Source organism: Pongo pygmaeus, chromosome 9 (assembly GCF_028885625.2).
Source record: "Pongo pygmaeus isolate AG05252 chromosome 9, NHGRI_mPonPyg2-v2.0_pri, whole genome shotgun sequence".
In the NCBI taxonomy this organism is placed as follows: domain Eukaryota; kingdom Metazoa; phylum Chordata; class Mammalia; order Primates; family Hominidae; genus Pongo; species Pongo pygmaeus.
This window is the reverse complement of record NC_072382.2, coordinates 66,618,441-66,641,255: the sequence shown is the minus strand read 5'-3', so window position 1 is coordinate 66,641,255 and position 22,815 is coordinate 66,618,441. Positions and strand designations below refer to the sequence as shown.

Below are 22,815 nucleotides of genomic sequence, written 5' to 3'. Positions count from 1 at the left end.
GGCTGGTCTCGAACTCCTGGGCCCAAGGAATCCTCCTACCTCAGCCTCCCAAAGTGCTGAGATTACAGGCGTGAGCTACCATGCCAAGCCAGAAAGCACACTTATATTTATTGAACACTGTTCGCAAGAGATAATGCTAGTCTCACATTTAATAAACTGAACAATTGGCCAGGCGCGGTGGCTCACGCCTGTAATCCCAGCACTTTGGGAGGCCGAGGCGGGTGGATCACAAGGTCAGGAGATCGAGACCATCCTGGCTAACACGGTGAAACCCTGTCTCTACTAAAAATACAAAAAATTAGCCAGGCATGGTGGCGGGCGCTACTCGGGAGGCTGAGGCAGGAGAATGGCGTGAACCTGGGAGGCGGAGCTTGCAGTGAGCTGAGATCGTGCCACTGCACTCCAGCCTGGGCGACGCAGCGAGACTCCGTCTCAAAAAACAAAAACAAAAACAAAAACACTGAACAATTAGAGAAGAATTGACTTTGACGGTACTGTACTTTCAGGGTATGCTGATGAACATGCGGTGAAATGGTCAAATAATCACATCCATCAGAGGTTATTAAGGCACATGACGAAGCAGAGAAATCTAATTTATACCTGGGAAGTCAAACAGGAGCAATCTAGGAGTTACCACATTCTAGCCTGAGATTTGTATTCCTGAGGCCAATAGGCAGCTGGTAACAGAGCTGGGTTGAAATAAATTGAGACTTGCTGTGAGAACAAGCATAAGGAGAAAGGTGAAGATAACAAGGAAGATGAAGAAAGTTGAACTCTTTAAGCATATTATTTGTCTTTTAAGTGAAAAACTGATATTTGACTAATGTGTCTTTATTTAAAGTTAGAAATCTATCACAGTAGGGTCTTTAGAGAAACTGATTATTTCTCCAGAATAAAGAGCATATTAATAGAAAAGATTCAGCTTTCGCTAACGGCTGACTAGTCTTATGAAACATTCCTAAAGGCTTTGCATCACTGAGAAAAGTTAGTTCCTAGTTCTGAAGGATTTCATTCAAAGTGCAAGGCTCATGTTCATAGGAATATGCATGCATATTCATGTGTTATATGTATTAAAAATACTTGAGAAGGTGATTTAGAAATCTCAGTTTTAGATCTTCAGGGCAAGAATCTTGCTTGTTTTGTTGCTAAGAAAGGTGAATGGGTTGAAAATAGTTTTAAAGCCCTTTACGTGCTAAGTCATGAGTCTAAAGAGGATAAACAGGTTAGGTTTGTTATCCCAGAAGCTAGAGGCAAGATTTTTACTCAGTTCTTTCAACATTACCACAAGCATGTGGATTCTGCAAAAGTTGCCTAGCAACATTAGTTAGAAACAACATTGGGTGGAGAAAGGAACTGGAAATTTGAATTAGATATGGCCTGGGGCAGGCGGGTGTAACCCATCTCTCCAGTACAGTGTGTGCTTTACTCAGAGGAGCGTGAAATTTTAAAAATCAGAACAGTCACTTAAAATTTCAGTTAGGATGTTGCTACAGTTAAACCATAATATTGTGCCACGTTCTCAGCTTGAAGAGGCAGGGCCTGGGTTTCTCACATATTTTCGCACTTTTGTTTTAAAGATCACTGGATTTTCATTAAATTATTCCAGAAACATTTATTAAGCACTTTCTCAGGGGCCAAGGCACAGTGCTGGTTGCTGGAGCTCTGAAGACAAATACAGTTTGGACCCTGCCCTGGGCAGTATGAAAACCAGACAAGTAAACAAAGTAAGAGTGTTACATAGTCCGTGCTGGGTGCGGTGGAAAGTCTGGAGTAGGGAATGGAGAGTCAGGAAAGGCTTCATAGAGGAAATGGCTCTAGCACTGAGTCTTGGTTTCAACTCAAAAAAAAAAACTCCTTCAGCCAGGTGCAGTGGCTCACACCTGCAATCCCAACCCTTTGGGAGGCTGAGGTAGGCGGATCACTTGAGCTCAGGAGTTCAAGACCAGCCTGGGCAACATGATGAGACCCGGTCTCTACAAAAAATACAAAAATTCACCGGATGTAGTGGCACTTGCCTGTAGTCCTGGCTACTCAAGAGGCTGAGGTGGGAGAATTGCTTGAGCCTAGAAGGGGAGGTTGCAGTGAGCCGTGAACGCACCACTGCACTCCAGCCTGGGCAATAGAGCAAATCCTTGTCTCAAGAAAAAAAAAATTCTCTCCCCCAATCATTCTACACATTTATTGTGAACTTACCTCTTCAATTCTGTGTGAGGACTTCAAAGTCCTGGGTCTGTGGACTAAGAACTCTTCCCTTACCATCCACAACCCATGCCCTTCTGCCTGCCTTATCCTACTTCAAAGACCTCCCAGTTTAGGGAAGCAGACAGGTGGCAAAGTAGGAGTTGACAAAACAAAACAAAACATTGTTAAGAGTGTTTACCTTCAGGAAGGGGAACTGGGCTGGGAATTGAAGGGATAGGTGGGAGAATTTTGTACCATTTAAATTTTTGTTATTGGAGTGGGGAAAAACCATGGGGAAAAATAGGAAGTGTGATGGCTGCTACCTCTACAATCTTGCATTAAATAGAGTAATAGAGTGGTGATCTCTGTTCAATTTTTTTTTTTTCCTGAGATAGTTCTCGCTCTGCTGCCTAGGCTGGAGTGCAGTGGCACAATCACGGCTCACTGCAGCCTTCATCCCTCAGGCTCAAGCGATCCTCCCACTTCAGCCTCCTGAGTAGCTGGGACTACAGGCATGTGCCACCATGCTCAGCTAATTTTTAAATTTTTAGTAGAGGTGAGGTCTCACTATGTTGCCCAGGCTGGTCTTGAACTCCTGGCCTCAAGTGATCCTCCTGTCTTGACCTCCTAAAGTGTTGGGATTGCAGGTGTGAACAACTACCACACCCGGTTCAAAATCTTAAATAGGCAAACTTATCTGCAAACGTGCCAATTTAGGAAGCGAATAAACCAACAATTATTTAAATAAGGGCTCTTTTATCACTCACAAGGGAGTGAGGGCCTAATCCACATTAGAATACTGCAATAAACAAGGAACAGAAGGTCCCTACCCTTGGGGACCTTATTTTTCTAGAAGGAGATAGTAATAAACTAACAACGTACTTTGAGATAGAAATAAGCCTGCTAAGGAAATAAAGCCAGGTGTTGTGAAAGAGCAAAGGGTGAGGGAGGGGACGTGAGAACAGAGATACAGAATTCTTACATAGGAGGAGTTTAGGAGCATCAGTCTAGTTGTGGAGAGGTAACTAAGGGGCTTTAAAGTCCCATTTACTTAGAAAGCACACTATTTTCACATGCAGTTTATGTTACAGATCGATAAAAGTAGTGGTTCTCTATTTTTATTTATGCTTCACAATAAATTGAGAAAATGTCAATTATATCAAATAATTACATTTGTCATCAGGAGTGGCAGGAGGGGGCCCACAGCCTGGGCAACATGGTGGCTCATGCCTGTAATTCCAGCACTTTGGGAGATGAAGACGGGCGGATTGTTTGAGCCCAGGAGTTCTAGACTAGCCTGGGCAACATGGTGAAACACAGTCTCTACTAAAAATGCAAAAATTAGCTGGGCGTGGTAGCACACATCATTAGTCCCAGCTATTTGGGAGGGTGAGGTGGGAGGATCTCTTGAGCCTGGGGAGATGGAGGCTGCAGAGCCATGATTGCACCACTGTACTCCACTTTAAGACAGGGTGGACAGAGTGAGAACCTGTCTCAAAAAATAAAATTTTTAAAAAAAGGAGTGGCAGGAGGGGAAGTGTTGGAGCGAGGGTTCTGAAAATCACTCCTTGGCTTTGGCCACTGTGGATCATTGACTAACTCTCCTTATACAAGTCTAGAGTTCTTGTCCTCCAAGAGCTTAAAATTAAGTTTGCATGACCATATAAAAAACACATTTATACACCAGTTAGCAAATGTTAGGAGAAAAGACAGCTGTTGATCCTTCACTGTGTCTTCAGTTGTGTGATCTCAGGAAATTCCCGATTTGACGTGTTAAGTACTACCGTGTGTTTCATGAAAAATTCAGCTGGAGTTTATTTAGTCTTTGAAAAGCATTAGAACAACATATATGACAAAGTGTTAATATCCATAAAGCGCTAACAATAAGAAAAATAGGCAATAGAAATAAATGTAAATTATCATTAAACCCATGACAACTGTTCAACAATATGAATCAAAACAACAAAACCACATCAACGAACATCCACTGATGTCCTGAATTCACAGAGTGTGCTCTAATCCACTGCTAGTGAGAATGTATTGTGTTTCTGGAGGGGAGTTTGCCAGTTTATATCCTTTGACTGAGGAATTCTAATTCCAGGGAGGTAGCCAAAAGAATATTTTAAAAAGGCCAGGCGCGGTGGCTCACGCCTGTAATCCTAGCACTTCGGGAGGCCGAGGCGGGCGGATCACCTGAGGTCAGGAGTTTGAGATCAGCCTGCCAACATGGTGAAACTCCGTATTTTGTATTTTGTAAAAATACAAAAATTGGCCAGGCCTGGTATGTGCTTGTAATACCAGCTACTCGGGAGACAGGAGAATCGCTGGAACCCGGGAACCCGGGAGGTGGGGGCTGCAAGTGAGCCGAGATCGCGCCACTGCACTCCATGGAGCCTGGGCGACAGAGCGAGACTCCGTGTCGAAAAAAAAACAAACAAAACAAAAAACATGGAGAAGGAAGAATATACACCACGGGGTTATTTACAACAGAAAACTGGAAAAGGCCGGGAGCGGTTGTTCACATCTGTAATCCCAGCACTTTGAGAGGCCGAGGCGGGCGGATCACTTGAGATCAGGAGTTGGAGACCAGCCTGGCCAACATTGGGAAGTTCGTCTCTACTAAAAATACAAAAATTAGCCAGGTGTGGTGGCAGCCGCCTGTAATCCCAGCTACTCGGGTGGCCGAGGCATGAGAATCGCTTGAACTCTAAAGGCGGAGGTTGCAGGTTGTAGTGAGCCGAGATCGTGCCACTGCACTCCAGCCTGGGTGACACAGCAAGACCCTGTCTCAGAAAAAAAAAAAAAAAAAAAAGGAAAGAAAGAAAGAAAAAAGAAAACTGGAAGAAACGTGTAACTGCATTAAGAGACAGATTAAATCAGTTTAACGAAGCACTAGGGAAATTTTTTAAAATTGCGTTTGAGTTTGCCGCGAGCCGGGCCAATCGGTTTTGCCAACGCATGCCCACGTGCCGGCGAACAAATGTAAACACGGAGATCGTGTGCTGGGCACTTGGTTTCGTGGTGGGCGACTGTGCTGCTGTTTCTTTTGGCCGCGGACAAGGTCGGCAGAGGTGGACCCCTGCTTGGGAGAGCTCTTCTCGCTGTGCAGACACTCGCTCCTAACAGTCACCCACCCCGGGGAAATAATGGGGCTCGGAGGCCTCCTCCCACATCGGCTCCCGCAGTTCAGAAAGGTCCTGAGGCCCGAGTCACCATTTCCGGCTCACACCTCGACCCGGAAAGTGGCTGCCCACTGCCACGCCCACTACGCCCCAGTGGCTCGCCCCAAGGGACAAGGGGCAAGAAGTGGCCTCCGAGGGCAGCGGCCGAAGGTCATTCGGTCCCTGGCTCTTCCCAGCTCGCAGAGACCCGGAGGCGCTGCCCGGCCGCCTGCCCCTCTTCAGATCCCCCAGCACCGGAGGAGGAGCGAGGGGGCTACGTCCAGGCCGGCTTTCGGGTCGGCTTAGGCGAATCCAGCTCTCATTTGCCCCTCCCAGAAGGCCCAACCCCGTCCGGGCGGTGTTCGGGCGGTGCCGGGCCGGGCCCCGAGCCGCCCCAGGCTCGCTCATAGGCCGGGAACACCACAGCCCGCCCAGACTTGGCTGGCGCCGAGCCGGGGGTGGAGCCAGCGGGTTCCCGCCAAAATCGCGTAGCTGGTCCTTCCCCCGCGGGCTACGTCGCGCCCTCCTTTTTTTTTTCAAACCCGGAGCTGGACGGGGATTGGTGGACTGGGCACTCACGTGGTTAACGGTCGCGGGAAGCCGCGGAGCCCGAACCTGAGACTGGACCTGAGGAGACCTCAGCCTCGGTGCTCGGGCCGCCCCGCCTCTGCCGGAAAGTCCGCGCCGCCGCTGCCGCCACCGTCTACAGCCCCAGCGCCTCGGAGCCGCAGGCCGCCGCCGAGCAGAGACGCCGCGACTGCGACTAGGCGCGCCCAGCCGCACGTGGCGGACCCGCCCCCTGGCCTGCAGTGTCCTGGACCCCGCAGGCCTCCGCTCTCCTGTCCTCGGCCCCGTCCCCAGGACCGCGATGAGCTTCCTGAGCCGACAGCAGCCGCCGCCACCCCGTCGCGCCGGGGCGGCCTGCACCTTGCGGCAGAAGCTGATCTTCTCGCCCTGCAGCGACTGTGAGGAGGAAGAGGAAGAAGAGGAGGAGGAGGGCAGCGGCCACAGCACCGGGGAGGACTCGGCCTTTCAAGAGCCCGACTCGCCGCTGCCGCCCGCGCGGAGCCCCATGGAGCCCGGCCCCGAGCGCCGCCGCTCGCCCGGGCCGGCCCCCGGGAGCCCCGGCGAGCTGGAGGAGGACTTGTTGCTGCCCGGCGCCTGCCCGGGCGCGGACGAGGCGGGCGGTGGGGCGGAGGGCGACTCGTGGGAGGAGGAGGGCTTCGGCTCCTCGTCGCCGGTCAAGTCCCCGGCGGCCCCCTACTTCCTGGGTAGCTCGTTCTCGCCGGTGCGCTGCGGCGGTCCGGGAGATGCGTCGCCGCGGGGTTGCGGGGCGCGCCGTGCGGGCGAAGGCCGCTGCTCGCCGCGGCCAGACCACCCGGGCACCCCGCCACACAAGACCTTCCGCAAGCTGCGACTCTTCGACACCCCGCACACGCCCAAGGTGAGAGCGGCGGGCGCGGGCACCAAGCGGCCGGGGCCCCGGGCCCGCGCCGACCCAGCCTTTTAAAAAGGCCGCGGCGCCGGAGCCCAGCGCCGCTGCCTGGGTTCGGTTACATAACCGGCCGGCCGCTCCCCCCTCGCTTTCCGGCGCCGCCCCCCAAAGTTGGCAGCCCTTGTTTTTGGCCCTGCCCAGAGGTTGTCCGTTGAGATTATGTAACTGAACAATAGGCCTGGTCTGGAACTTCTTCATCTTACAGAGGGGCCGATCGGCCCATCCAGGTGGCCAAGGATTTGCCCCCTGTTGAGTCCGGGCCGCCCTGAGCGTGTCAGCCCCGAGTGCGGCACCGATAACGCGGTTTGCGGGGATGCTGGAGGGTGCTGGCCCGGCCACCTGACACTCCCGAGCCATATGGTGCCTTTTAAACGCGGTGATCGGGCCTGTAATTTGGGCGGCGCGGGCAGAAAGAGTTTAAAGAAAAATAATTGTCCTGCCCTGATCGTGTCGTGTCGTGTGGCGTTGATGGGGGGAAGGTCTGGGGCATGCAGGGAGACTACGCTTGGACTTGGGAGTAAAGGCTGGCCTTCCAAGCATTTACAGTCCTACAGACTCATCTGTAAGTCCAGGTAGCACTGAGGCCTCTTTCTGGACAAGGTCTTGGCCTAGCATTTGTTTATATCGTGGGTTTGTGGTGCCCAGAGTTTAGCCGGCCTCCGTGTGATTAGGAACATCCTACTGTAGATAAGGTATCTTAAAGAAGGAGGTGTTCAGCACCTGTATTTTGAATGGCCTTCGAGTACTGTGCAGATTACCACTTTTAAAACTGCAGATTTTAAAGCTGATACTTCCAGAGATTAAGACAAGCCTCGCATTTGTAAGGTTAACATGGAAGATGCACCTTTTAAAGTGAGTTTGTTTTGTTTTCAGTGTACCGTTTGTCATCAGCCTAGGGAATCTGTGTGCTTTTGAGCTTTACCGTTTATTGGCCGACTTGCTCAAGGCAAAATCCCTCTGGAAGTGAGGGGAGGAGTCCAGCGGAGGTGGCTATTTAGATGGGGGAGGGGAGCTTTTATGGGACTCTCCGACTGCTTTCTATTTTTGGATGGGTTGAAAGAATTAGTTAACTTTTAGCCACTAGAATGAACTTAGTTTGAGGCAGCATTTATATTCTTTTTAGGGTTAGAGGCAGATTTTACTTGGCTATTTTTTTCCAGAAAAGGTAGTTAATACCCAGCTTCAGTCTTCATAAATTAGCCACAATTTATGTTGCTTGAACTCTAACAAAGGCTTGTGTGTTGCTTTGACCTACGCATTCAGCCATATGAAAGGCTGTTGAAGGTTAGATTGAGAAGGCTGACTATAGGACTTGGATCCTAAAAATTGTATTTGTATTTTTCTTTCCCTAGAGTTTGCTCTCCAAAGCTCGAGGAATTGATTCCAGCTCTGTTAAACTCCGGGGTAGTTCTCTCTTCATGGATACAGAAAAATCAGGAAAAAGGGAATTTGATGTGCGACAGACTCCTCAAGTGAATATTAATCCTTTTACTCCGGATTCTTTGTTGCTTCATTCCTCAGGACAGTGTCGTCGTAGAAAGAGAACGTATTGGAATGAGTAAGTCGTTTATTTAACAATTTGGTTCTCCAAATAACCTAAGATTGGTTTGGTATATTTATCAAAATTTAGTTCCTATTTAATGGCATGGATGTATCTGTCAGATATATTGATAGAAAAATACATTTTTTTAGTTCCTGTGGTGAAGACATGGAAGCCAGTGATTATGAGCTTGAAGATGAAACAAGACCTGCTAAGGTAAATAGCTTTTTATTTTTATTTTTTTGAAATTTACTTTTCTGCCACTTAAAGCATGCTATATGTTAAATAAGCATTAACACATCAGATAGAATGGTTTTTAAATTTCACACATAGCCCTATCACCATAGCAAAAAATAATTGTTTTTGTATATTTGTATTACGTATATGGAAACACTTTTTATTACAGAGAATTACAATTACTGAAAGCAACATGAAGTCACGGTATACAACAGAATTTCATGAGCTAGAGAAAATTGGCTCTGGAGAATTTGGTTCTGTATTTAAGTGTGTGAAGAGGCTGGATGGATGCATTTATGCCATTAAGCGATCAAAAAAGCCATTGGCCGGCTCTGTTGATGAGTATGTATTAAACATTTTGTCTTTTGCTCTTTTATCCCCTATGGTGTTACTAACATTAAGGTTTCAGCTGATCAAACACTGAATTCCATCTCTTAACTTTTGAGAAGCTGTACTGATTTAATCAGGTCCTTTTCACTTAATACCATCAGTTCTTATTAGACTTGTTGAATAATATGAATAGTCTGATTTTGGAACCTAACTTAAATTTCTTATTTCTAGTCAGCATCCATGAATTCACAGTTAAATGGAGTTTATTCTTACCAGAGTTCTAGGGCAAGCAACATTTCTTCTTTCTGATAAATCGTCTTTAATGGAATCTGCCTTTGGAAAAATCTCTTAAAAGTCTAAACCCCTTCTCTCTTAAGCAAGTTGCTTTTTAGCGTAACAATAGATAACAAAAGTTTATTGTATGAAGTTTCAGATAAATTGATTCAGTTTAAGCTTGAGTGAAAATTATTTACCATTCTATTAATCTCAAATTTCTTCTAGGCAGAATGCTTTGAGAGAAGTATATGCTCATGCAGTGCTTGGACAGCATTCTCATGTAGTTCGATATTTCTCTGCGTGGGCAGAAGATGATCATATGCTTATACAGAATGAATATTGTAATGGTGAGTGATGTAATGGTTTTCTTGTGAGCTTGAGAAAATGAACATCGAGGAAATATTTATGGTTATCTCTAAAATCTTGCTCTATTTCTGTCACTTTTATCTTTTATAAATTTAAAGATCAGAGGCCTAACATAAATTTCAAGTACAAGATTAAAAACCTTGTCTTTTCTGAAGCACCTTGTACATAGTAGTAGAACTTTGCATCCTATTTATGTGCTTGTCACTCCAACTGAACTTTTTGACAAGACAATGGCCTCGACACATGTTTTGGTGTCTGTAGTACCTAGCATAGTGTGTGGAGCATATAGTATTATGAAATGTTATGTTGAATAGATTCTTCCTGTGTCTAGTCTTTTATTTCCATTTCATGTGGTGTGCTGCTAAAACTGATGTTTATTAGTCAGTGAGTCTCCATTGATCTAAATTCAGCTGTTTCTTTAAGCATTCTGTAGTCCGGCCCTACTGCCACCTGTCCAACCTAGTCTACCCTAGAATCCACTAACGCTTTATTATGTTACATTCTTTTAGTTCTCTAGCTTGTCGTCTCTCCCTCCTCTCCCCTAAGGATGAAACAAAACAGGCATGTATAGATTCAAGTTTGGATGTCTTGTATAGCTTTCAGTTTCGGTAAGTCCTTCAAGGGCCGACTTATGTCTCTCCTTTTCTATTAAAAACCTTTACCAAAGTCTTGATCAGAATTCTGGTTCTTATGGACGTCTGTCATTATTATACACCAAATCTTTTATGGGTTATTTCTCAACACTTTTGCAGTTTATAAGCATGATGATTGGGTTTTCATACTCAAGTGTGAAATGTGCCTCCCTCAAACCTTGTTACGACATCAGCACATTACCAGTCTGAAATGAAAAATATCTAGTTTGTTTCTATTTCTGTATATCTTCTGTGAATATAGAGAATTTAGAGTTTAGTGAACACTTGAGAAGAGATAACAAGATTTATTTTTGTTGATTCTTATTATTCCTTAAATAAACAAGACCAGTTATCTCATAACTTGTAAATAAATAAGTGGTGTAGGTATGGATTCAGGTTCTCCATATTTAAAAACAGTGAACAAAACAGAAGTAAAAGATCCATTTTTCAAACCTGATTCCTCATTATTTAATAAAGTTCTCCACACTTGAAAGAACTTGAGTGTCTAGTATACAGCCTTGCTGCTAGTTTTTTCCACACAGCTCTTGAAATGTTTCTATTCATACCATCAAAATATTTATGTAACTATCACAACCTTATGGATTATTCTATTTCTTAACCTTCATTTTTCAGGTATTGCATTTAACCTAGAACAACTTGACCACAATGTCATCTCCATTTGATATTTGCTAGACACCATCTCTTTTCAGTTTCCTTCTTTCTCTTTCTCACCTTGTTGATGTGAATAGTTCTCTTAACAGAATAGTTCATTAGTAGTCCAAGAATGGCAAATATGCAGCAACCTACCAATACATGGTTGTGTAAATCAGATGATTTTGAGAAAACTCACTTGGGCCTGGGAGATAGGGAACTGAGTGAGTAGTCTTGCTACCCTCTCAGATTACAAAAACCTTGTCCTGTAATGTTAGATTGTAAAATAATCTATTGAAAATAAGTTTTTATTTATTTATTTATTTTTTGAGACAGAGCCTTGCTCTGTCGCCCAGGCTGGAGTGCAGTGGTGCAGTCTCTGCTCACTGCAACCTTTGCCTCCGGGGTTCAAGCGATTCTCCTGCCTCAGCCTCTTGAGTAGGTGGGATTACAGATGCGTGCCACCACACCCAGCTAATTTTTGTATTTTTAGTAGAGACAGGGTTTCACCATGTTGGCCAGGCTGGTCTTGAACCCTGACCTCGTGATCCACCCGCCTCGGCCTCTTAAAGCAATATAAAACTCTTGAAGAAAATAAATAGTCCTGCATGAAATAGGACTGCCTCTTAGTGTGGCTGTTTGTCCTACTTAGATAAAAGAAAATACGACTATCTGGATGCATTTGTGATCTCTTCCTTTGGTTTCCTGTGTCCACCATTCCTCTCTCCACATAAAGCTTTGAATATACTAATAGAGCTCATCTTCACATCTTTTCCACAGTTTCACTGGAAAAGGATTCTGTTATTTATTTGTACATGAGTAACTGATTCCCTTTATTGTGATTTAATTTTCTTATTATCTTATTCATTTGCATTATAAGCCTTTTATCTTGGCTTGGTGATAGATTGGAATTAACCTGTATAAACAAGTGTAGAAAAATATTGATGGATAGGGAAAGAACCTGAAATGTCAGAACCTGTTTTGCTCTCATCACGTTTCTTGCCCTTCTAGAATAAGAAGAAATTGGCACAGCTATGGTTGCTGGACCTGCTAAAAAAGAGAATTAGCCATATTCTTTCTTAGCACATTTGATCTAGGACTTAGCCTATCTTGTCTGACAGCGTTATTGGTTTGCTCCCTTCTAGAGCACTCTTTCCCCTCCCTCAGTTCAAGATTTGTACAAGTAAGGAGAACATACTCAAGACTAAGATACCGAGATGTATAATTTATTTTAAAAACGCATTTGACGTTATGTTATTGTCTTATTTAAATTATAGGACCTCCTTTTCTGACTAATACATCATTGACCTTCCTAATTTTATTACCCAGCTCTGATTTTTTTATTCCTAAGCCTTAAACAGGAGATGTTTAAAATAATTCCTCATTGCCTTTGAGATGAAATGTAAACTTTAAAAGTTTGAAAAAATATAAACAAATTAACTGATTGATTTAACTAATTCTATAAAAGGAGGTTATGGTCTCATTCATAGTAAGAGTAGTATAAATTAAAACTATACTAAAATACTGACTTTTTACCTATAACATTTATAGACTTGTCAAGGGTATGGGGAAACAGGTATTCTCATGCATTGACAATGGGCATATATATTGGTACAGCCTTCTCTATGGAGAAGTGTGTGTGTGTAAAACACACCATCTCCATATATTACAAATGTGCATACCCTTTAACCCAGCAATTTGGCTTCTAGGTGATATACTAAATGTACGTGAAATTACCAATGTACAAGGTTATTTATTAGGCCATAGTATGTAATAGCAAAGGCTTGGAAATAATTTTAAAATGTCCATCAAATGAGGGACTGATAAATGCATTTCTTTTTTTTTTTTTTGGGGGGGACTGAGTCTCACTCTGTCACCAGGCTGGAGTGCAATGGCCCGATATCGGCTCACTGCAACCTCTGCCTCCCAGGTTCAAGCGATTCTCCTGCCTTCTGAGTAGCTGGGATTACAGGTGCGCGCCACCACAGCCGGCTAATTTTTGTATTTTTAGGAGAAACGGGGTTTCGCCATGTTGGCCTGCATGGTCTCGAACTCCTGACCTCGTGATCTGCCCGCCTCGGCCTCCCATAGTGCTGGGATTATAGGCGTGAGCCACTGTGCCCAGCCAATAAATGCATTTCTATTCAATTATACAATGGAATTCTATAAAGACAAGAAGAAATGGGTTGTCTTTGTATATTGGTATAGAGTGATCTTTAAGATAATGAACATATGCTGTTATTTATACAAAAAGTTGAAAAGAATACATAGACCTGTGCTGGGCGTGGTGGCAGTGCCTGTAGTCCCAGCTGCTTGGGAGTCTGAGGCAGGGAATTTGAATTTGGGTTTGGGAATTCCAGGCTGTAGTGCACTATGCTGATCTAAGTTGAGCATCAGTATGGTAACCTCTTTGGAGTGGGGCATCACCAGGTTGCCTAAAGAGGGGTAAACTGGCCTAGGTTGGAAACACACAAGTCAAAACTCCTATGCTGATAAGTAGTGGGATCAAGCCTGTGAATAGCCACTGGATTCCAGCTGGGCAACATAAATAGACGCTGTCTCTTATAAATTAAAAAAAAAAAAAAAAACCAACCTGATAATACTGGTTTACTCTGGGAAGGAAACAGGTGGGTTGCTGAGGTGTATGATTGAGAGAGAGACTTTACATTTTATTTTGTACCCATGCAAATGTATTACCTATTGAAAAAACAATAAAATTTTGATTTCACAAGCAGGTTGAAGGGAGAAGGTCCTATAAAATAACACTTTCTTGATTGAGATTGGTTGGTTGAGACTCATTCAGTAAAGATGGAAGAAAGAAAATATTTCAGAAAAAAGAAAATGCTAATATTTTCTATCTTTGTTAGGTGGAAGTTTAGCTGATGCTATAAGTGAAAACTACAGAATCATGAGTTACTTTAAAGAAGCAGAGTTGAAGGATCTCCTTTTGCAAGTTGGCCGAGGCTTGAGGTATATTCATTCAATGTCTTTGGTTCACATGGATATAAAACCTAGTAAGTATTGCAGATCTTCTGACTTGTGTTCTTTGGGGTTATAGAGAATAAATTACTTCATTATGACAACATTGAAAAAATATATATCTTATGTTTTCTCATTGTTAGTTTTAAAAGGCCTTAGATCCACTTACCAATATTGTTCTATGATTTCTATTTATCTCTTCCTTTGTTAATCCCCAAAATTTGAGATAAACTTTTTTGAGACAGCGTCTCATTCTGTGGCCCAGGCCTGAATGCAGTGGCACCATCTCCGCTCACTGCAACCTCCCCATCCCATGCTCAAGCAGTCATCCCACCTCAGTCTTCCGAGTAGCTGGGACTATAGGCATGTGCCACCATGACCAGATAAATTCATTTTTATTAAAAGCCAGAAATTTTTGCTGCATCTTATAGGAACTACAGGTGGGATGCTAATGAGGGCACTAAAAATCTGTGTTTAAAGCCCCACTCTTCCACTAGGCCAGACCATATTAAAATTTCCCCCAGTTGACTCAAGTCCTTAATAGTTGATTTGTTCAAATTAGTATCTACTTAAGGATCATGCATTGCATCTGGTTATATCAGTTTTTCTTTTTCAGAACCCATCCTCTGCTTTGTAAAAATAATATACACTTATATTGCAAGCTATCCCTTTTTCTGGATTTGACTAGTTACTTCTTGTATCATTTAGCTTGTTCCTTTTTCTCCTATATTTCCTATAAATTGGAAGTTATAACTAAGGATTATGGATTCAAGTTAAGCATTTTAGGCTAGATGAATTTAGTGAGGTTTTATTAATCTTTGGAAATGTGTTGATTTGTGAGAATTTAAGTCATTTTGTACAACTTTATGAGTTATATGCTAGAATTTCGTATGTGTATGTTAACAAGTCACTAAAGTTTTTTCTCTTCTTTCTTTTTTTCTTTTTTTTTTGAGATGGAGTCTCGCTCTGTTGCCCAGGCTGGAGTGCAGTGGTGCAGTCTCAGCTCTCTGTAACCTCCTCCTCCCAGGTTCAAGCGATTCTCCTGCCTCCGCCTCCTGAGTAGCTGGGATTATAGGCACACACCACCATGCCCGGCTAATTTGTTGTATTTTTAGTAGAGACGGGTTTCACCATGTTGGCTAGGCTGGTCTCCAACTCCTGACCTTGTGATCTGCCCATCGTGGCCTCCCAAAGCACTGAGATTACAGGCGTAAGCCACCGTGCCCAGCATGTTTTTTATTTTCAAAAGACAAAAATATATTTGGACTTAAGGCAGTAAATGTGAATTCTTAAGAAATAGCTGTACTCATATAAAGTGTTAGACAAATATAATAGACCCTTATAAGGGATAAAAGTTGAAAATATTAAGGGATGTGAAGTTTAAAAATCTTCAAATTTAGACCAGGTGCAGTGGCTGACGCCTGTAATCCCAGCACTCTGGCAGGCCGAGGCGGGCAGATCACGAGGCAGGAGTTTGAGACCAGCCTGGCCAATATGATGAAACCCCATCTCTACTAAAATGACAGAAATTAGCCAGGTGTGGTGGTATGCACCTATAGTCCCAGTTACTCGGGAGGCTGAGGCAGAAGAATCGCTTGAACCCGGGAGGCAGAGGTTGCAGTGAGCCGAGATTGCACCATTGCACTCCAGCCTAGGCAACAAAGTGAGACTCCGTCTCAAAAAAAAAGAAAAAAAATTCGCCGGGTGTGGTGGCTCACGCCTGTAATCCCAGCACTTTGGGAGGCCGAGGCAGGTGGATTGCCTAAGCTCAGGAGTTCACCACCAGCCTGGACAACACAGTGAAACCTCGTCTCTACTAAAATACAAAAAATTAGCTGGGTGTGGTGGCAGGCGCCTGTAGTCCCAGCTACCATCTGGAGGCTGAGGCAGGAGAATAGAATTGCTTGAACCCAGGAGGAGGAAGTTGAAGTGAGCTGAGATCATACCACTGCACTCCAGCCTGGGCGACAGCGAGACTGTCTCAAAAAAAAAAAAAAAACTTCAAATTTACAAATACCATCACAAAATAAGTTGTCCTATAAAGTAAAACGTATAGATGACTCCAGTAAATGTAACATAAATTTAATACTATATATTTGTGTGTGTGTGTGTGCGCACGCACATATATATACACATACATATATACACGTGTGTATATATACATACATATATACATGTGTGTATACATACATACATATATACATATGTGTATACATACATACATATATACATATGTGTGTGTATATATACACACATATATATTTTTATTTATTTATTTTTTGATACAGGGTCTTGCTGTGTCGCCCAGGCTGGAGTGCAGTGGTGCGACCTCGGCTCACTGCAACCTCTGCCTCCTGGGTTCAAGCAATTCTCCTGCCTCAGCCTCCCTAGTGGCTGGGATTACAGGCGTGCACCACCATGCCTAGCTAATTTTTGTATTTTTAGTAGAGATGGGGTTTTGTCATGCTGGCCATGCTGGTTTTGAACTTCTGACCTCAAGTGATCCGCCCACCTTGGCCTCCCAAAGTGCTGGGATTACAGGTGTGAGCCACCACTCCCGGCCTTATTTTTTAGAGATAGTCTCACTCTGTTGCCCAGGCTAGAACGCAGTGGTGCAATTATAGCTCACTGCAGCTTTGAATTCCTGGGCTCAAATGAACCTCCTGCCTCAGACTCACAAGTAGCTGGGACTACAGGCGTGCACCACCATTCCCAGCTATTTTTATTTTTTTCTTTTTCTTTTTGTAGAGACAGGGTCTCACTATCTTGCCCAGGCTGGTCTCGAATTCCAAGTCTTAGGCAATCCTCCTACCTCAGCCTTTCAAAACACTGGGATTACAGGCTTGAGCCACCATACCTGGCCAATACTATACTGATAAAACTATTAAAATAGAATCTGCCACTAAAAGCTCATGTTAATTATGATCTTAACCTGAATTTGAAGAAAAAAGGTAATGTGTATACAATAGGAAATAGTGAATCACAAAGCCATATTGCAAGGTAGATGCTGTATGGTCAGCCAGACTCACTGGCTAAATGACTCATTCTGCTCACACCAGCCTTATAGCGCTACATTAAAACTTGTGCTTTCACAGAATTTCATAAATTACTGATACTACCTTTTTTGCTGAAGGGTAATGTGCAGAAGACAAAGGCCTCATCCAGTTTAAAGTGTTTAGGATCAGTGCTAGGCTGAAAAATATATTTCCAGAGGCCCAGAGTGGTGGCTCATGCCTGTAATCCCAGCACTTTGGGAGGCTGAAGCTGGAGGATCACTTGAGGCCAGGAGTTTGATCAGCCTGGCCAACATAGCGAAATCCCGTCTCTACTAAAAATATAAAAGTTAACTAGATGTGGCATGTGCCTGTAGTCCCAGCTACTCAGGAGGTTGAAGCATGAGAATTGCTTGAACCTTGTTGCAGTGAGCCAAGATCATGCCACTGCACTCCAGCTTGGGCGATAGTACACTGTCTCAAAAAAAAAAAATTCCCAGCAAATATAACCCTGGTCTCTATCCCCTGAGATGCTTATTCCATGGGTTTGGGCTAGAACTTGAGAATTGGCGTTTTAAAAAGCATTCTGGATGATTCTGGTATATGATCTTGTTTATGAACTCTGATTTTATTATTGTTAGTTTGGCTTACATAATTAACTGTTTGACAGGTAATATTTTCATATCTCGAACCTCAATCCCAAATGCTGCCTCTGAAGAAGGAGACGAAGATGATTGGGCATCCAACAAAGTTATATTTAAAATAGGTAAGAAAGGTAACCAGATTATTACCTTCAAATAAAGAGAAGGCTGTTTTGTTTTTGCTCTTCACTGTAAGTTTTTCAATACTTCTAGGTGATCTTGGGCATGTAACAAGGATCTCCAGTCCACAAGTTGAAGAGGGCGATAGTCGTTTTCTTGCAAATGAAGTTTTACAGGAGGTAATTTTTCTTCTCCCTTAATCACAGTTTGCTCTGTAACACTTAGCAGTTGATAGAAGAATATAAATTCAGATATATTAAACTTTTAAGTTAACTAGTAGAATGGAAATAAAATCTAAACCATCATCTGAGGGCATTTAATAAGCAAAAAGTCATGAAGGCAAAGATTTATAATGGAGTTGTGGTAAAAAATATGTTCTCATACACCACTGGTGGAACTTTATAATGGCATATCCTTTTTGGAGATCAGAGTATTAATATTGCATTAATATTTAAAAATCATGTACCCATTGACTCATAATTTTCACTTCTAGGAGTTTTTCCTATAGAACTATTCATATACAAACACAAGTTGAGAACAGTGTAAATAAGTGTTTACTAATAAGAGAATGATTAAGTAAATTATGGCACATAGTTATTAGTATGGCCTATAGTTTCAAAAGAGTGTGACAGTATTTCTTCATAAAAATTTTGAATGAAAATAGAATAAGTAGAAAAATATAAAGTGTAATTGTCTGATCCTATTGCTCTTTGTAAATATGTGTATATATATGTTTGCTTTATCACATATATGTGTATTTGTAACTTGTCAGTGTGTTTCTACGTGTTTTGTGTTTGCATATGAACGCCTAGAGGTAGAGGGGATTTCTTTTGAGAGTTGAATTGGGCTGTTAATAAAGAAGAGGCATTTACTTTTATATATGTGTTTGCATTTTCCCCCCAAGAGTGTGTATTACTTTGTAATTTAAAAAATAAACATCCTCAAATTTAGCAGTTTATTCTCTGAATAGGTCCCAAACTTAAATGTGGTATTAGACATTTTGATTAAGTCCTATTTTTCACCTAAGTCATCTTTGAGGTGTAATCTTGTTTTATTTTGACCATGTTTACATTCCTTTAAAAAATTGTTTTAATTTTGCAGAATTATACCCATCTACCAAAAGCAGATATTTTTGCGCTTGCCCTCACAGTGGTATGTGCTGCTGGTGCTGAACCTCTTCCGAGAAATGGAGATCAATGGCATGAAATCAGACAGGGTAGATTACCTCGGATACCACAAGTGCTTTCCCAAGAATTTACAGAGTTGCTAAAAGTGAGCATTTTATATATGAAGCCCTTTATTGACATGGTTCTATATTTTATTAAATGCATGTCTTTACCTTCATTTTACTTTTCTTTTTAAGGTTATGATTCATCCAGATCCAGAGAGAAGACCTTCAGCAATGGCACTGGTAAAGCATTCAGTATTGCTTTCCGCTTCTAGAAAGAGTGCAGAACAATTACGAATAGAATTGAATGCTGAAAAGTTCAAAAATTCACTTTTACAAAAGTAAGTGAGGGTTTTATGTTTTCTTTTTGCTTTTTCATTCGCTTTAATTCTCAAATTTTAATGAGAGATGATTTAAGCTTTCTGTCAACAAAGGATGTGGTGGTTTTTTGTGTTTTTTGTTTTTTGAGACAGGGTCTCACTGTCGCCAGGCAGGAGTGCACTGGTGCTATCATGACTCATTGCAACCTCCACCTCCTGGGCTCAAGCTATCCTCCCATCTCAGCCTCCTGAGTAGCTGAGCCACAGATGCATGCCACAACACCCAGCTAATTTTTATATTTTTTGTAGAGATGGGGTTTTTGCCATGTTGCCCAGGCTGGTCTTGAACTCCTGGGCTCAAACCGTCCACCTGTCTTGACCTCCCAAAGTGCTGGGATTATAGGAGTGAGCCACCTCACCTGGCTCCAGTAGCTCGATATGTTATTATACGGTGAAAGCTTGGGGACTTCTGCCATGAATTAGTCTTTGACCTATTAAATTTGTATTGTTTCTAAACTTTCAAATTACGAACTTTAAAAATGTTGAGACTAACATATATTTGCAAGTGGTGATAGTCCCCAAGCCATAAATGGTAGTAAAAGCTAAGCGAGCCTATACCAATCTTTTCTTCCCAGACTGTCACCAGAAGTTAACAGTGTCCTTGAAACATTCTGTTCTTATTTTATGAAAGGATGAAATTAATGTCAGTTTGGTTAGTAGATGATTCTCATATATATGTTTTTAATTTCTGTCTAAATCTTTGTATACTTTGTATACTGAATGTATATTTGACTTAATGACTTGATATTTTCGAAAAGCTGGTTGCAATGGTAAAGGTTATTAAAAAGAGAATATTGGAGACTATTAAGTTACCACAGATCACATTTCTAATTCTTTTGATTTATTGCAGCCATTTTGCTTTTAACCTAATAAAACTGACTTGAAAAGGTTATGTTAACAATTAATATTAACATTTAATATTTAAATTATAAGAATTGTATATTAAGAGGTTTACTTGCCACTAGTTTGATATCCATCATAGTTCATACAAATAGGAAATAAAGTGTTCCTTTCATCTCTGTTATGTAAGGATAGATTTGCAATATAAATTGGAGTTTTTGAAATTATTACTTATTTTTAATTTTTTTTTTACTGGGGATAGGTTTGTCTGGAAATTGTGTATTATTATTTATTTAAAAAGATGGGGTCTTGCTCTGTCACCCAGGCTGGAGTGCAGTGGCGCTATCATAGCTCACTACAGCCTCAAACCCCTGGGCCCAAGCGATCCTCCAACCTCAGCTTCCCGAGTAGCTGAGACTACAGGTGTGAGTCACCACATCCAGCTCAAATTATTTTATAAGAACCAAAGTCATTACTAGCATCTTTACTACTTGTTTTCAAGTACATGTGATACTTTAATTCAAAAAGCATAAAATAAAATAATTTCATAAATTTAAGTTGTTTTAATAGAAGCTTCAGTTTCATGTTTTATTTTTCAATTATAACTTAGAATAATGATGGCATGCAAATATCTCCCAATTGACAATATAGTTTGTGTTAGTTTCTTAGAATCTCTTCCTAGGAATAATACCTTGTTTTCTATTTTTATGTCAGAGAACTGAAGAAAGCACAGATGGCAAAAGCTGCAGCTGAGGAAAGAGCACTCTTCACTGACCGGATGGCCACTAGGTCCACCACCCAGAGTAATAGAACATCTCGACTTATTGGAAAGAAAATGAACCGCTCTGTCAGCCTTACTATATACTGAGCTACTCCTTTCCCACCTCCCCCTGAACACTGTGACAAGAGGAAGCTAGGTTGAAATCACTGATAGAATCCAGTTTGCAATTACTTTCTCGATTGGTGTCAGTAGTTTTACTGATTAGGACTTTTATTGTGAATTACAGTTGAAAGCTGTATTTTGATGATTGCTATGTCAGGCTTTCATCTAATCTTACCAGTCTGTCTTCTGTAGGATGTGTCACTGTTGGATGTTACACCAGCCTTTCCAGGGTTAACCACTGTGGTGGTGTGCTGCTTATAGTTTGCTGTTGCATTGTAATAAAAGGTGTCTTTCCCTGTAGTGACCTGTAAAAAGTACTCAAGGGCTTTATTACAGACGTTCTCTCCCTTTGAAAAGGGACATGCTAAAAGACTCATTACTACTCAGCCTTCAATGTACCTGTGTGTCCATCTTATATTTCTTTTTTTTAATTGTGAATTAGACTTGTATATCCCACTGGGAGCACTTTGTAGGCACTGCATGAACCATGGGATGATGATTCTGTGGAAGTATTGCCTTGTGAATTTGCTGCTATTTTAGTTTTGTCTTTGCTGTAAACTTGTAGCATTAAACAATCATTGTTGTTAATAGGTCTTCTTTTTGAAACAATTATGTGAAATGTATAGCTGCTTTTGATGAAAAGCAGCTATTTACCTTTTTTTTTTTTCCTTTGAACTTTGAAGCTAGTGCATTGGAAAAATGCACCCTTTCCCCCCTTTGGAATGCTGTATTAATGTAGTATAATAATTACTGGTTTTGTAACTTGTTCTGGTAATGTCCTTCCCGGACTCTTTTTAAATGTCTCCCCCCAAGTTTTGTACTTGATTGTATTATTAGTCTGTTTTTAAATGTTTTGCCCGGTTTCTCTTCAATATTTGTGTATATAAACCGATCTTCGTGATACTGTACATAGCTGTCTGAAATGCCAGAATGACTTCTGACATTCCAAGTTTTTCACAAAGTATATTTTATCTGTGATTAGCCGTTTGACTAATAATACTGGCTAACAGATGTTGAAAAAAATTGTTGTTTGTTTTCTCATTAATTTTGGTCTAAAACATGTTTGCACTTGTCTTTGACTTGTGTTTTATTAACATTGATTGGCATATTAAAAGTCACTCTGAGCTTACCTTAGTTGTCTAAATCCTTGTGATGCCTGTTTTCTAATATTTTATCTCTATTATCGCTATACTATAAAATGTATAGTGTGTATAATGTACTATTATAAAAGCAGAGGGCACATTTTGATTGAATATGAAATTTACTGTTTCGTGATGGGCTTTAGAACAAAGCTACATTTTGCCATTTAAGAAAAATTTACCCATCAACTTTGAATATATTTTGTCATAAATATTTAATATTTTTATATCACATTGCATGTTATTCATGTGGCTTGCTAGAAATGTAGCATGATGTAATTTAAAATATCTTCAGATTATTAAGTGAATATAATATGATTCATAACTTTCTGATTTGGACTGAGTCACAGAAGAAAACTTTAAAGTGGGGAGGTTTTGTTTTTGTTTTTAAGATGGAGTCTCACTCTTGTTACCCAGGCTGGAGTGCAGTGGCGCGATCTTGGCTCACTGCAACCTCCACCTCTTGGGATCAAGCGATTCTCCTGCCTCAGCCTCCTGAGTAGCTGGGACTACAGGCATGTACCACCACACCCAGCTAATTTTTTGTATTTTTAGTAGAGGCGGGGTTTCACTAAGTTGGCCAGGCTGGTCTCGAACTCCTGACCTCAGGTGATCTGCCTGCCTTGGCCTCCCAAAGTGCTGGGATTACAGGTGCCTGGCCCCTAAAGTGGGGAGGATTTTAATTCTCACTAAACTAGGCTGGGTTTTAAGATTTGAGGCCAGGCGTCTTGGCTCACGCCTGTAATCCCTACCACTTTGGGAGACCAAGGCAGGAGGATTGCTTGGGGCCAGGAGTTCGAGAC

The 22,815-nt window shown here is 42.0% G+C and overlaps 1 protein-coding gene and 1 non-coding gene across 5 annotated transcripts; both read left to right on the top strand.

Moving 5' to 3' along the window:
• Window positions 1-5,892: 5,892 nt before the first annotated feature.
• On the top strand, window positions 5,893-22,002 carry WEE1 (WEE1 G2 checkpoint kinase). Of its 4 annotated transcripts, none has more exons than XM_054439279.2 (11): window positions 5,893-6,786; window positions 8,190-8,395; window positions 8,530-8,593; window positions 8,784-8,956; window positions 9,446-9,567; window positions 13,737-13,883; window positions 17,512-17,607; window positions 17,696-17,781; window positions 18,704-18,874; window positions 18,966-19,111; window positions 20,705-22,002. In XM_054439279.2, the coding sequence occupies exons 1-11, from the start codon at window positions 6,211-6,213 to the stop codon at window positions 20,856-20,858; spliced, it is 1,941 nt and encodes a 646-aa protein (XP_054295254.1). In that variant the 5' UTR covers window positions 5,893-6,210; the 3' UTR covers window positions 20,859-22,002. The 4 variants fall into 4 exon arrangements, with proteins under 4 accessions (XP_054295254.1, XP_054295255.1, XP_063527236.1 ...); XM_054439280.2 differs by lacking the exon at window positions 5,893-6,786 and adding an exon at window positions 6,799-7,689; XM_063671166.1 differs by lacking the exon at window positions 5,893-6,786 and adding an exon at window positions 7,034-7,399.
• LOC129009173 (small nucleolar RNA U13) lies at window positions 10,327-10,430 on the top strand. Its single transcript, XR_008492705.1, has one exon. It is a non-coding gene; the product is annotated as a small nucleolar RNA U13 (small nucleolar RNA).
• Window positions 22,003-22,815: the final 813 nt, after the last annotated feature.